The sequence below is a fragment of the Malaya genurostris genome, chromosome 1 (assembly GCF_030247185.1).
Source record: "Malaya genurostris strain Urasoe2022 chromosome 1, Malgen_1.1, whole genome shotgun sequence".
Classification (NCBI taxonomy): Eukaryota; Metazoa; Arthropoda; class Insecta; order Diptera; family Culicidae; genus Malaya; species Malaya genurostris.
In genome coordinates, this window is record NC_080570.1 from 4,788,656 (window position 1) to 4,804,121 (window position 15,466).

Below are 15,466 nucleotides of genomic sequence, written 5' to 3' on the forward strand. Positions count from 1 at the left end.
TCGAATCGGATTCTTTCGATCGAATTTCAAAATTTGCATTCTGTAATTCGATCAAGTGATGATTTTATATGGAAAACTCGAATTCGATCGAGATACAGAATGCAAAATTTCGCATCCGATCGAAAAAATTCGACTGAAATTCAGAATCGGGGTGATTAGCACAAATAAACATATGTTGACGGCAGTATCTTAAGGTACCGCTGTGATGAAATATTATTTTTACTGAAAAAATAAGCTACCGAGGTTTGAACAGCTGAGATCGATAATACAATTCAAGTGTGTATGAAACTGTATTTCAGTATTTTTCAAGACATCATAAGGTGTAATTTAAGAATATCACCAGTGAATTTATCTGAACGTAAGCGTTGCGTTTTCAGAAATTTGAGTAAAAACAATTAGTCAAATTTCAATTATCATTCTTTCTTCGAAATAATAATCTGTGAAGTTTTGCTGTAAAGGGTATTTAATATATGATACATCAACGTAGTAACCTATTTAAAGATCACAGTTGCGAACGGTTTTGTGCGCTTTTTTTTACAATTTTCTACAAATTCTTCTGTTCAGATTGTATAAAAACGACATTGACAACTTCAACTGAAAATTCTGAATTCCAAGTGAATTATTCGATCTTAAATCGAAAAAGTAAACAAAGAAAAACTGTCACTTGCTTATACTGCCATTTTAATAAGTTTTATGAGAATTTTTCCCCTGCATACTGTTTTATAATCAAGCGAAAAGAACTTAATGTAGCGCTTCGCCGTGGTCAGGGGAAGTTCGCTGCCTATCTCGGGATTTCACGCACTTTACCCAAAATTGCGAGAGAACGGGGAAGAAAACGGAAATTCCAAGAACATACGATTCTAGATAAATAGTTTTTCTATCGTTTCGTATATAAATTGTGCCTGATAAACGTTTTTATGGAAAGATTTCGTGCGAGTTGTAAAAAATAATGAGTTTTTTCTTATTCTTTCGCACACTCACAATGTCAACACACAAGAAAGCAAAATGTTTAACAAAAATCGTACGAAATCTCGCTAAAGAAATGCTTTTTTAACTGATATTTTTCGCCAAATGCATCATTTATCTACAATCGTATGTTTTTGATTTTTCATGAATCGGGTTAGTATTGGAGAAATTTGCAATTTAGGGTGGAATTTCGGCTACAAAGCAAAAGGAAGCATTGAGTTGCCTTACTTCGACCTAGCCACGGCGAAGCGCTACCTTAATATTAAGTAATTTTCAAACAGCGTGTAAATGTTTGGTTCAATCATAGGAACAAAAATCGCTGGGCATATTTTTCGATCTGAAAATCTGCAGCATAAACGTCAAATCGAGACTATTTTTTTCAATTTCTATTCGTCTTTGGTCAGCGGTCCATGAACTGATTCGTACGGATTTATTATAGTAGGTGTAACTAAAATCAAGAGACCATCAGCTTAAATTGCTACCTATACAGCCGATAGGTGGTAGGAATATCGTAGATAATTCACTCGCACAGTTCCGTTATTTACGATGACGGAGCCGGCTGAGACAGTAAGTTTTGGTCCAATGCGGCGATTGTCGGAAGACAGCGAGTCCAATGACGAGCAGCCGGAACAGGCGCAGAGTACTGCAGTTCAAATCGATCAAGCTGCCTCAAGCAATTCAAATCAGGTGAAACGTGCTTTTAGTGACGACAGCGATGACACGGATCGCGATGTGAAAAAACATAAAAGTAACCATACTGTGGTTGTGGCGACCCACTACAATCAGATAGAGGAACGTGGATTACAGGAGCGAACCAAGTCGAACATTTTCTACATGAGGAATTTTAACAATTGGATCAAAAGCATTATCATCAACAAGTATTTGGATATCGTGAGGGAGAAAACAACCCGAGGTAATCCGCTGCGGGTCATGGATATGTGCTGTGGAAAGGGAGGAGATCTGCTCAAATGGTTAAAGGGTAACATTACCCATCTGATCTGTACGGATATCGCGGAAGTGAGTGTGGAACAATGTGAGGCTCGCTATAAGAAAATGAGACCGAATAACGATGGAGGAAAGCTTTTTACGGCGGAGTTTTTCACTGCGGATGCCACCTTACAGAGGTTAAGGGAAAAATATAAGGATGTTTCGATAGATTTGCAACTGGTCAGCTGTCAGTTTGCATTTCACTACTGTTTCGAATCGTTGAAGCAGGCAGAATTCATGCTCAAAAATGCTGCCGAATGTTTGAAGGAGGGAGGATATTTTATAGGAACGATTCCGGATGCAAACGAAATCATGAAACGGCAGCGAGCATCCGGAAGCGATTCGTTCGGCAATGACGTCTATCGTATCTCATTCCAATGCGATACGGAAAAACCGCCCCTGTTTGGGGCCAAGTACAACTTTCAGCTGGACGGTGTGGTGGACTGTCCGGAGTTTCTGGTTCATTTTCCGACACTGATCAAGCTTGCCCGAAAATTTGGCCTTCGGTTGATCGAAAAGAAGCGCTTCGATGAACTGTACGACGAGTCGATTCCTACCTGGAAGGGGTTGATAGAAAAGATGCAAGCGCTGGAAACCTATCCCGGCCATTCCCGGAGCGACTGCGAAAGGCAACGAAACCGGGACGAGTATCAACATGCGATTCGGTTTTTGGACCAGAAAACTGACGACCGGCGAGCAAAGGTCGGCACATTGTCCAAGTCGGAATGGGAAGCTGGCAGTGAGTATTGGAACGGCACGATCCGTGTGTCGAATGCTTGAGGAAACTAATAATTTTTTTTTCATTGCAGCGCTGTACATGTTTTTTGCGTTTCAAAAAATGAAAACCAGCTGGGACAAGAACGGAAAACCGGTGTACTCGTAGTTCCAGGAATGAGCAATGATCAAGCTATTAGTTTTTTTTAATTAGGGATGTAACAATTTCACGATTGTGAATACTATAAAAAATTAGTTCTTTTTTTCTCAGTGTGCATGTTTTTTCTTGTATGTTGTTTCTCTTGTGTTTATCACAATTACAAGTTTAAAATTTTATTACACAACGATATGAAACATGAAAGTAAATACATTGAATTATTTTAATGATCTTTCCATTGTCTAATAATATTGAAGCAAACTTTATGCACAAAAAATCATTGAAATAATTATCACTACCAATGAATTCAAAAAAGATAGACCTGTTTATAGTGAGTATAATAGAACTTCGAACAGAATACATAAATAAATCATTTTATTTGTCGTTGAAAAGAATTTTATTTTCAGAAACGATTTTATTTTGATATAGTGAAATATATTACCGGAGAACAACTACACAAATGGACCAAAAACTAATTTTACGAAGGAATTGAACCTGATTGTTTACGAATTATTATAATTAAACAAACAACTTGAGAGGCGCAAATACTCTTTGGTGAGCTTTATCCCTCGTATTTCAATTCTAATAATTTCATCGATATAAAGAAATCTCGGACGTTTGGCTATAAAGAATGTCTAAAATATGTTAAATCGAAGGAATTACACCCCAGAATCTCTTTGGAAACCTGAACTACTATCATTGTGAATCGTTTTCTGTCATTATCGATTCTCGAAGCTTCGGTTGAATATCGACACTGCACAGTATACGGTTTTCACTGGAAACCGAAAGTGACTGAAATGGGTAAATGAAAGAAAGAACACCATTTTGAAACTACTGTTCCGCTTAAGTCGACTGGACAAGCGGAGCTGAGAGTGACATTAATTTCTAGTCATTGTCGGCTATTTTGAATCAATGAAAGACTTTTTTAGCTCTGGTTGCAAATAATTGTTATACAACTTGGTATCATTTCGTTTTCAACGCAAAATAAATCCACACAACATCAGTCAAATTTGAAATTGATCCGTAGATGCAGTCAGATTCAACTATACGATAAAAAATTACTAGCAAAAAGTGAAATTTAAATTAAAAGTTAAAATGTTTCACAGCCTTGATAAAGCCAATACAAATAAAAATTAAACGATAAATTTGCATTCAATTTCCTTTCAATCAACAGCAAAAAAGTTGAAACTCACAAAAGAATTCATTCAAAATCAATACTCGTTCCCTCCAACACAGAGAACAGGCATCGAAGGAGAGATTTCAATTTGTGTAAGGAATTTATCGGTTGTTTTCGAATGCAATCACCAAGTAGTAATTCTCCTGTAGAGGCGCTTTGAGCAGTCCAGTAATTCTTTATGAGCTCTTGCGTTCGAGCTTTCATACAATGGTAATTTATGCGTGCAAAGTCGTGCGCAATGGTGATTTTGTACGGATTTTTACTTGTTTGCTTTACACAGCTCTTTTGAAAATGATGCGGCAAAGCTTTTGCCCGAGCGGCGAGAGGGGTAGTGTTTTTCGAAGCACTTTATAACACACAAATTTTCTTTTTTTTCCTTTTATTTCCTTCTAATAAAATTTTTTTCACTTTACTCGATACATTCGTAAATTTCCCATCGGGTAGTGTTTTTCGAAGCACTTTATAACACACAAATTTTCTTTTTTTTTCCCTTTATTTCCTTCTAATAAAATTTTTTCACTTTACTGTTTTAACTTGCCTACAGCACCTAATTTGGTGCCTGACCTGATCTCTGCGGTAATCACTTCTAACTATTCTTTTCTTAACTACTGCTTTGGCCTGAGTAATGGTATCCAAGTTTGATTACGGTGTTACCCGGTCGCACAAGGAGCATTACTCTTCAGTAAGGTTAAAGAAAAGAGCCCTGCCTAAACCAAAAACCGACCCTTTTATACTCCAACCTATGTAACTACCAAAAACCTATACTGATATATATATATATATATATATATATATATATATATATATATATATATATATATATATATATATATATATATATATATATATATATATATATATATATATATATATATATATATATATATATATATATATATATATATATATATATATATATATATATATATATATATATATATATATATCTGGTAGACTAACTACCACCTATAACTACCTACATGAATTCCCCTGCGATCGCGTCGCATATGTACATAATCAATTAATTCGATCGGTTTCTTCTGGCTGATGCAATATATTGAAATAGCCAGCCGTGGGCATTACAATGGCTCAACTGGTCTACTGCCTGTACGGGCTAGATAAAGATTTTTATGGAAAAATTAGGGCTGCTACAGTTACAATGTAAGTGAATGTAAGGATTACTTCTGTATAGTTGATGAATATCGATACACTGTCATCATCGTTATCAGTTATTACTATACTGGTCTACTGTCTGTACTAGATAAAGATTTCTTTGGAAAAAATTAGGGCTGCTGCATGCCCCCTTACTTACTGAGCTTGATGCTACCATCAAGTTGATTGCGCGGGTAATAACTTAACCCGTTATGCTAACTAAATGTAAAACCTAAGATTGCCGTTACAAAAGATTAATAATTTTTTTATTTTTTTTATCCTATTTTTTTTTTTTGTTTACATATTTATTTGTGTTTTTTTTTGTTTACATATGCACTTTGTTTCATGTAAATATTTGATGACGTTAGCTTCCCTAACCTTATAATGCCGTAGCGTGTGCTTCCATTCCAGACCCAGTGCCGCCTTGTAGTTGCTTTTGTCTGTACCCTCTCTGTGTAGTGGGGTGATCGAACGGTTGCTAGTCTTGGACTCTGGGTGCCGTGTCATTTCCTCCATGGTGGCTCCTTCTTCTCGTCTGGTTCTCATCTCAGTATCCTTCGGTTTGTTGACCATAGTTTAGGAATTAATCGCTGTTTCGTTTGAGTTTTAATTATCATCGAAATTGCTGCATTATTCTGTCCGATGAGTTGAGGCTTCTAGCGCATCTCCAAAAAAAATGTTACGTCCGGTTTCGTGGTCGCTTTCCCAATGATCATTGAATTCTTTTCCTTCGCTTGTTTATGGCACTCAGTTGAGCTTTGACGATGCCCACTGAATGAAAGACGGGGTAGTACCTTGTATTGCTGTGGCACCCCCGCGCAGATCATTTCCGACGGTGTCGACTACGTTTACTTCCTTCTTATCTTATTGCGTGTGAGACACGGGATAGCACTTTGGACTGTTGTGGTGCCCCCCCGCGCATCGTCTTTAATTGTGTTGACTGCTTTCTACTTCGATTCGTTGCTATGGTCCCCAACACCGAATCTGCACCTCCTTCCGATTTACTGGCTCTTGTGTTCATATTTCCGACATCTTGATGGGTCCACGGTCCCCTTTGTCTTCGACTTGCCACCGCATTCGACCACACCCTCTCGTTCTCTTAGGTAGCTTTGCTATGCTACCGACATCCTTCCTTCTTGCAAGACCGCGATGAATACGTTGGACGCACACGTTGGCCAGGGCTTTTACCTCTTCTAGGACTAATCTCTTATTAAATCTGCATGCGCATAACTATTAATTGTAACTGACACTCAATTGTTATCATTTCATATCATTTCACTAATGCATTACTTCCACTGAGTTTTAACACAAAATCAGATTTCGTAAACAATCGTAGACTCATGACTAATTATATATATATATATTTCCACACAAATCAAATTTCGTAATTTTAATTTTTTTTTTTCGGCAATCGGTATAGTGTTGGCTTCCCCCCCATCCTGTAAAAGTAGATGTTTTCTTAAAAGTGGTGGCATGCGAAGATTGTTGCATTGTTGTTCCTAAATTATTTATTTCTTTATATATATATATATATATATATATATATATATATATATATATATATATATATATATATATATATATATATATATATATATATATATATATATATATATATATATATATATTTTTTTTCCTTTTTCTTTCTCCTCTTTTTTTTTTTAAACAACTTTCTTTACATGCCAAATATTACCTCATTTTTCACCTCGTTTGTATTCGTCTTTCGTCCTTTCTTCTAATGAACACTGCATCTAGATTGATGGTCTGCTTGTGACCGCGACTCCTTCTTCCTGTCGAACGGAGCCTCGGGTTTTTTTTTCTTTTTGGCTGTTAAATAGACCTAGAAATATACTTGGATTTGTCTGTTAGTTATCTGTCTAATAATATATATATAGATTTTTGTGGAGCCTGTTTAGACATTCTTCTTCATTCATTCTGGGGCGCGCTTCCCTTGTCCAGTCATTCCTTTATACCTTTTGCTTCAATCATTCTCGCACATATGCTGACAGCCCATAAGGATAAACAAAGAATATTCAGATCACTACGATATTTCGAGTGCTTTTGTTTTTAGTTTTCGGTTTTGAGGGTTGCGTGTCTGGGTTTTCTAGTATATTCGCGTCTTTATTCGATTGACCATCAATTTCGCGTGCATGTGTTTCTGCTGTGACCATTCCTACTACCATTGTTTCGACAGTGTTTCTTTCAGTGTTAGTGATACAAGGAATATTTATAGTTTCTTGAGTTTGTTCTTCTTTTACATTTTTCTTGTTTGTGTGGGTCATGTCATTCGATGATCCACTTTTTTCGTTATGCACTATTTTGGTTTTAGTACAACATGAAAACTTTCCTTTGTGGCAGAACGCACATATCGTCGTTACTATACCACATATGATAATTACTGTACTCATCGTAATCCACGGCTGTTCCAGGGGCGCATATATTACATTTTCTAACAGTGTTCGGTGTTCTATTATTCTTTTGACGTCAATACCCAGGTCGAAAAGGCGTTTATTATCAATAAATGTGAAAATCTTATTATCCTTATTTATTACAGGAATAATCTTGTGCTTCCAATTAATCAGGCTTTCCGGTGTGACATCTGTTATATTTTCGAGATATATTGTCTTGTTTCTATTTCGTCCTTGCGAATTTCCTATTTTTACTTCGTCGGTTACCAAGGTCATTCCTTGGTTTAGTTTGATCGCGCCAATTCCAATTATTTCCCTAGTTGTGGTAACATCGTTGTTAATTATGGTTATCTTCTCTTTCGTTGGAGCACTATATATCCATTCATTTGTATGCGCTGATTCGAACCACATTGTGTGATTTAGTTTCATAGTTCTTGCTTCGCATGAGTCTCTTAGGCTTTTATATAATATTTTAGTTATACATTCGTCACTTTCCGCTAGGTTTATCTCGATTTCTTCTAATGAACAAATTTTCATTCCTTGTATCGCGAAACATTTATTATACGTTCCAATGTCTGTTATGAACCCCCATTCTTTATCTTTCTGCTTAATTATTATGTATTTCTTCAATCTCACTTTGGTTAATTTTCACGAAATAAGAACATTTCAAAGTACTGCTAATCTAATAATGTTTTTTTTTGCACGATTTTCGACCATATTTTTTCTGTACTTCAGCTTAATATCCAATACTTTAAATTATTTATAACAATACTTCACAATTTTTCCGCTCGGACACCGAACTCTTTTCTTTGCCTGTTTCACTTTTCATAACATTGCTCTATGGTTGTTTCAATAATAGATTGTTGTTGTTTATGTGTACGAATACTGTATAGCAGTAGCGAGAACGTATATTTTTTTTCTTCTGTTTAAACCACTGATCCTGTAGATAACTGGCAGATTTTCATAATGATTTTAAAAAGGCAACACTGGTACTTACCTGAATCACATTGGTGCTCTCGCACCAACTAGCATAGGCACTTGGGGTACCGATTACGAATACTTGAGGAGACATGTTCGCGATTCGAAAAGCTCAAACTAAATGATTGAATTAAGTTAATCAAAAGAATGGAAGCAAAAAAAAAACATGAATGGATATCGCGAAAGTAAGCAAAAACCGAATATACTATTCGCAATGACATACATTGAGTGTAGATCATAACGCCGACGAAGCATGAGCGGGCCATAAACGGCCGACGTGAAACTGTAATTTAAGAATCTTCCTGGAAATCATAGCAGGCAAACTCGGCGATCGCTTTGCGGACATATACAATAAAATAATCTATAGCGAGCAATTGTCTCGAAAAGGCAGGTAAAATGACACCCCGGTTATAATGAACATCTATAGAATAGTTAAATGAAACCACGCGCCGACCAAACTGGGTCAATGGCAGCGGTGCGGGCACACACGAATTGTAGCATACACTGGCACCAATCGCAAATAACAAATCGAATGCTCTATGATTATAGATTGTAAGAATTTGAAAATGATTGCACTAGCTTGGATGTCTGTTCTCTGTGCTATAATGTCGGATATTTTACAGTATGTTGATCCGCATTCACACGCGCTACGGCAACAGGGTGATTTTTTATTGCGCTATTCCGTTTCGTTTCCGTCGCGTGCTAAGTTCAACTGAAAAGCACAATGCTTCCATTATTCGGAATCGGTTGCGCTGGACACCACATTGATTAAAACTGAATTTCACATAGAATTCCGGAATAAAATTCCTCACCTAATTCTATTTGATGGAAAATTCACATGTGAGTTTTGCTACCTTCACGCACAATTTGATAGTCCCACGATAAAACGGCCTAACCGCAAATGATAGTTTCTCTTTATTTTATATTTGACGCCTTACTATTCGCAAAACTTTCAAGCTTGCGATTTCTATTGGAAACTTTCAAGAAAATGCAGTAATGGCTCCGTAATAATAAAAGAAAAGTAGTATAGTAAGATGAATAAGTATCGTGTTCCACAAATCTACAGTTTTAACGATAAAATTAAACTCCAATTGAGTGAAGATTTGTTGAGTATGTATTTAAAATGCTGTCAGTTTTATTTCCATCAACGTTGCCAGGTATAGCGATTTATCGGTATTTATACAGATATGTACTCCCAAAATACCGATAATTCACGGATCGTACAGATAAATACCGATTTTCGTTGATAGCATGGATAGACAGGATAAAAGGTTGGCAACGAGACCTTTTTGTTTTTTTTGCTCACCAAAATGAGCTTTGGTGACATTTCCGTGAACTTATGTTGACGAGATTCTGATACCGATATGGTACAGATAGATTTTTACGCCGAAAACAGATTTTTGGAAAAATGACCTGGCAACGCTGATTTCCACTGCAAAATCCATCCAAAGGCAGTGTAAACAAGGATCGCTGCCGCAACCGCTCAAAATCAATTTTGTACCGTAATTTATTAAAATTCTGCTTGAAAATATTCAAATTTGATCTCAAGCGCAAAACCACTTCATGATCCCAGCGGGAAGCATCAAATTGTTACGGAATTTAGTGCAAATCGTTTGAAAATTTACTCCGCACAAAACTTGTCAACGAGGTTGAGGTTAAGAATATGGATTTTAGCACCCTTTTGCAGCAGGCTCAAAAGCTGACCCATGAGACGCAAGTATCGGATGACTTACCGCGGGTGGAACGGACCCTGCCGCAGGTTTTGCAGGCCACCCAAGAACTGCACTCCCGAGTGTCCCAAACTGGAGCGCAGGATATGCAAGCGTAAGTTTTGAGAACGTTTTCTGACCCTCAGATGCACAAGTTCCATTTCTATTTCAGTCATATCCTGCTGGGGCACAAAGGAATTGATTTACCGAAAATTTCCCAAAAACTGGAAACATTGAGCTCGCGAAAAACATTCGAACCGTTGGATCCGATTTCAACGACGGATATTCAGAGTTTTCTGCGAAATGAGAAAGAGAATGCGATTCTGTCGGTCATCGAAGAAGTACACAAAAACTCCTTCCAAGCAGCTCAGAACCAAAAATGGGAACATACAATGAATGACTGGAAGTTGGAGAAAGTGAAGCTGATGAATGCATTGATTGGACCTTCACAGAACTGGATCGACATTCGGAAGGGACCGGAACTTACGATTTTAAATGAAAGCACTTTTGGAGGACGGTCGTCAATGAACAACCAGGAAATGGCCTACGCCAGGGAGGTGTACGAATACAACAAGCTGATCAATGAAGGAGCGATGCGTCCGTCTCTGGTGCAACGCTTTGCTCAGATTGCGGAAAGTTTTAACGATTCGAAGGTAAATGATATCTGGGAGATAATGAAGTACATGACGAATGTGACACCCAGTCCGAGGACACAGGATCCGCTGCGAGTCCGCTGCACCCAGTCACAGTTTATTGAACAGGCCAAGCGCTACCTGGAGAATCGTTACAAATTGTTCATGCAGACGGTTATATCGGAACATTTACGGGACGCCCAGCGAGGTGGCATTCCAAGTATTCTGAATTTGGTTGGGTCGTTCGTAGGTCTGAAGTTCGCCAATCAGAATAATTCCAGTTTCATCGGACTGCAAGATGGTCACGTGGACGGAAAACCTCTGTGGCCAATGGTGTACTACTGTCTGCGCTGCGGCGATATTACCTCGGCCCTCAAGTGTATGCAGATGGCCGGACCGGGTCATGACGATTTCATTGCTGTTCTGGAAGAGAAATGCCGCAATCCTGGTCAAAAAATCAATCCAAAACTGGAACTTCAAATTCGCATGCAGTACAAAAGACAAATTCGGAATGCGATCGATCCGTACAAACGAGCCGTCTATTGCATCATCGGTTGCTGTGACATTCAAGAACAGCACCCGGAGGTGGCTAAGAGTTCCGATGATTTCCTCTGGATTCAGTTGTCATTGATTCGTCCGGAATCGGATGATAACACGGAACATCTAACATATGCCGGTCTGCAAGCTATGATTCTGGAACAATACGGCGAGAAGCACTTCAATGCCAATGAACAGCCACATCTGTACTACCAAGTTCTTGCACTGACTGGTCAGTTTGAGGCAGGGATTGAGTTTCTATCACGTTTCGAAAAATATAGAGCTCATGCAGTGCACATTGCACTAGCATTGAACGAACTACACATGATTGGTGGTCCCCGGAATCTGCAGGAACCGTTGTGTAAGTTTTTCTGTCAAGTTTAAAACTGATGAGATGGTAATTCGAAACATTTTATTTCAGTATCGGTTGACATCGAAGACCCTCAGCCAATGCGGCGACTCAACATTGCTCGTTTGATTATGCTTTACGTGAAAAAATTCGAAATCACGGATCCAGCAGAAGCGCTGCAATATTTCTTCTTCCTAAGAAATCTAAAGGACACCGAGGGTCGCAATCTGTTTTTGGTGTGCGTGTCCGATCTGGCCATTGAATGCCGTGACTTTGATTTGCTGTTTGGTAAGATGCAGCGAGATGGAATACGTTCTCGAGGATTGATCGATCAGTTCGAGAGTAGTCACATCGATGCCCGAATGGCTTGTGAATTGATCGCTGAAGAGTTTGTCAAAAGAGGTATGTTTGAAGACGCGATCAAACTGTTTGATTTGGCCGATAATCAAGAACAGGCTTTGCGGCACACTTCCATTATGCTGTCGCAGGTTGTGCATCAACCAAACAAACCCGGAACCTTACGAGAGCGATTACAGCGAGTGGCGTTGGAATTTACCGAGCGGTATGTTGGTGCGGAGAAAAATTGCGACCCTCAGACCTGGTCAACATTTAACCTGTTGAAAGAGTTGGTCATTTTCTTCGATCAATATTACAACAAAAACTACCAGCCGGCTCTCGAGGTGCTGGAACGGATTAAGCTAGTGCCACTGAAAATGTCCGACCTGGAAGCTTGTGTGCACAATTTTAAACGTCTTGGTGGTGAAGTGTGCAAAGTTATTCCGGATCTGCTGATTGCGACGATGGATATAGCCTACAACAAGTATAAAGCGCTGAAGGGCAAAGATCTGGCCAAATTTGACGATGCTGGAAGGGAACGAGTGGGTTTAGCTTTTTGTTTTAAGGAAGATTGTATGATTGAACTAACCTTTTTTTTTGTTTCAGCAACTAGTTTACCTTCGCGAGCAGGCAAAAGCATTGACCAACATGGCAGCGACTGTGCCCTACCGAATGCCCGGCGATACCAACAACCGTCTGGTGCAAACGGAAATTCTCATGCACTAGTTTCGAACACATTATTTCCAAATAGCATATTGTTTTTCAATTAAGCGAAATAAAAAAAATATCAAATTAATGGACATTACTTCACTTCTGAAGGCTGGTTACGCTAAAATTCTTGTTCAGTTCGTCGTAAGTTCCTTCCTTGAAGGCCTTATAGTCGATTAACATCTCCTTGAAGGCAAGGAAATCAGTCAGGGTGTACAGTAGCTCGAAGATTTCTCCATCCACTTGTGACTTCTTGTTTTCCAACTCGAGAGCAAATAAATCCATATCGAAACAACTCATCCGTTCGTTCAAATTCTCCACGATAAACGTCTCGATCAGGTTGGTGTACTTTTGGTAGATTTCCGTGTAAACAAATTTATTCTCCTCGTCCGATTCAAACAAATGATAGTAACAATCCATAAACTGGTTTACCATTGTCTGTTCCGGAAATTATACAACATGAATGAGCAAAAAAGAAGCATCGGTATCGGACCCCTCAATTGGTACCTGAAACTCCTCGCCAATTACAATATCCTCGATGTGACCGATCACCGCGTCGAAATATTCGACTGAATTGTGTCGCTCCACTAAGTTCTCTTCGAAATCCATTCCGTCCGAATGAGAATCAGTATGTTCAATCTACTGACGGGTTTTTTTCCGTCCGGAACTCAATCCATTACGCAAAATTTTCAAACAACGAACTGACAAAAGTTACAAACTCGCTTCACCATTCGATTGTCACAACGGAAGCTTGTGTGAATTTGTTTAACCGTTACCATAGCAACGGAAAAATAGCATATCGCATGCTAGAAGAAAACATGCTGCATTGGTTTCATAAGCTTTGTTTTCTTTTCACCAACACAGTTAACTTCGATCTTCTTGACAGTCGAATAGATTTTTATTTTCATAATCTCATTAGTTTTTCTTTTTATCTCCCTTCTTGAAGGTATTATTAAATTTAGTATAAACTGAAAAATGCTCGAATTAATCATCGAACATTTTTTGCCCAAAAATTTAGTTATTTAAAAAAAACCGGATATTTTTGACGACGATTTTAGTTAGTTAGTTAGTTGTTTATTTTAGCCCGGTTTTAACCTATCGGTCATTCACCGGGGGAACGACGATTTTGATTTAGTAAATTCTTTGTTTCTGGTGGAGACAATCACCCTTATTCTGAACAAACAACGTATCGATTTTTAGATCGTATTTCATTTGTATTCTCAATAACGCTAGCATAATCAATGGTAGCTAGGATTCGATCGAACCATATTCGATCGAAACATCAATACGTCGTTTTTCAGAATAAGGGTGAATTTTTTTTGTTTTAAATCAACCAAATTTAGCAAAATTGTTGTGACGCGTTCTGAACAAAAATGAATAATGGAAAAAAAACATGATGAGAAGAAGAAAAGGAGACATATCCATTTACTATTCACTTGTAGGAAAAATCGTGAAGAAAACGGCCACTTTTGGCTTTGCGCAGAGAATAGTGCGGAAAATAATATTTTCACAGAATTCAATGCTTATTTTGTGTAATTTACTGATAGGTACTCGGAAATTGTGTTGAGTTCCACAAGTTTTTTGAAAAACAAAAACAATAAATTTACTACTCAGACCGAGTCTAGCCTTACAAAAAAATGGTCACTTTCGCTCCACCCCTTTATTTCGGATTTTCGAGGTCATAACATAATTAGATAAAAACACTCATCGAACATGACTTCTTCCAGGGAATATATTCTGCAACTCAAAAACTCTGGAACAAGAAAATTTTACCTTTGGCAATAAAATCGACATTTTCGCACTCGCCGACTACTGAGGCTCAAATAAGTGGATGGCATGTCAAATAAACATAAGCCAATTTTAGCTTATGCTCGAATCCACTTATAAAGGGCTTAGCCGGTGAGATGTGACATTTAGAGTTCGAATTATTGCGAGTGGTCTTTTCCGCCCCGTGGCCATTTGCGCCACGGGGTGGAACCCTATTTATATTCGCTATGTGTTGTCACTGTTCTTTCTGATGTTTTGTATTGCGGACCGTTACCGATTATTGCGCGCCGTATTTTTCCTTGATTGTCCGTAACTGTTGATTTACGAGCGCATTGTTAGGCTTATGAGACAGCACAGTAGGTTCGCCGGAGGGCCATCGTGTCAGCCTTGTTTGAGAGTCCCACGCTAACACTAGGACAATAGTCAGTCGCCCCTAACACGGAGAACAGACGCTGTTTCGAGCCACCTCTATAACATGGGGAACTGACAATTTCTCGCCGGTTACCCGTTATGTTCTATAGTTACTCGTACCCCAGCCGGCACAGCGGAAAGATATAGGTATAGGAGTTACCTAACATAAAATAAAAAGTTATAACCAACAGAAAGTGTTGGATTTATTTCGATTACTGTCTTTACTGGGTGACAGATTTCTAGCCTTCCGAACTTGAGTTCCCAGGGATTGTTAACGCCATGTTTTGGGCATACTAGGTAGGTCTCATTCAAATGCTCATTGAAATCATCTATCGGCCAGTATTTCACGAATAATGCCACCGGCCCATAGTCCACAGCAAACAGTGACTTTTTTGGGATGCAATGCTTCAGGCTGATCTTCACTCCAGATGCGGCAATTTTGCTTGTTGATGTATATATACAACCAGAAATGAGCTTC

The 15,466-nt window shown here is 38.4% G+C and overlaps 3 protein-coding genes across 3 annotated transcripts; 2 read left to right on the forward strand and 1 right to left on the reverse strand.

Moving 5' to 3' along the window:
* Positions 1–1,324: 1,324 nt before the first annotated feature.
* On the forward strand, positions 1,325–2,938 carry LOC131430730 (mRNA cap guanine-N7 methyltransferase). Its single transcript, XM_058595927.1, has 2 exons — positions 1,325–2,692; positions 2,763–2,938. Exons 1-2 carry the CDS (start codon positions 1,513–1,515, stop codon positions 2,834–2,836), a joined length of 1,254 nt encoding a protein of 417 aa, XP_058451910.1. The 5' UTR covers positions 1,325–1,512; the 3' UTR covers positions 2,837–2,938.
* Positions 2,939–9,967: 7,029 nt separating this feature from the next.
* LOC131430748 (nuclear pore complex protein Nup93-1-like) lies at positions 9,968–12,898 on the forward strand. Its single transcript, XM_058595951.1, has 4 exons — positions 9,968–10,363; positions 10,421–11,778; positions 11,839–12,644; positions 12,709–12,898. Exons 1-4 carry the CDS (start codon positions 10,203–10,205, stop codon positions 12,826–12,828), a joined length of 2,445 nt encoding a protein of 814 aa, XP_058451934.1. The 5' UTR covers positions 9,968–10,202; the 3' UTR covers positions 12,829–12,898.
* On the reverse strand, positions 12,868–13,545 carry LOC131430757 (ADP-ribosylation factor-like protein 2-binding protein). The gene is made up of 2 exons (XM_058595961.1): positions 13,318–13,545; positions 12,868–13,248 (listed from the first exon to the last, which is right to left on the reverse strand). Exons 1-2 carry the CDS (start codon positions 13,417–13,419, stop codon positions 12,910–12,912), a joined length of 441 nt encoding a protein of 146 aa, XP_058451944.1. The 5' UTR covers positions 13,420–13,545; the 3' UTR covers positions 12,868–12,909.
* Between the last annotated feature and the right edge of the window lie 1,921 nt (positions 13,546–15,466).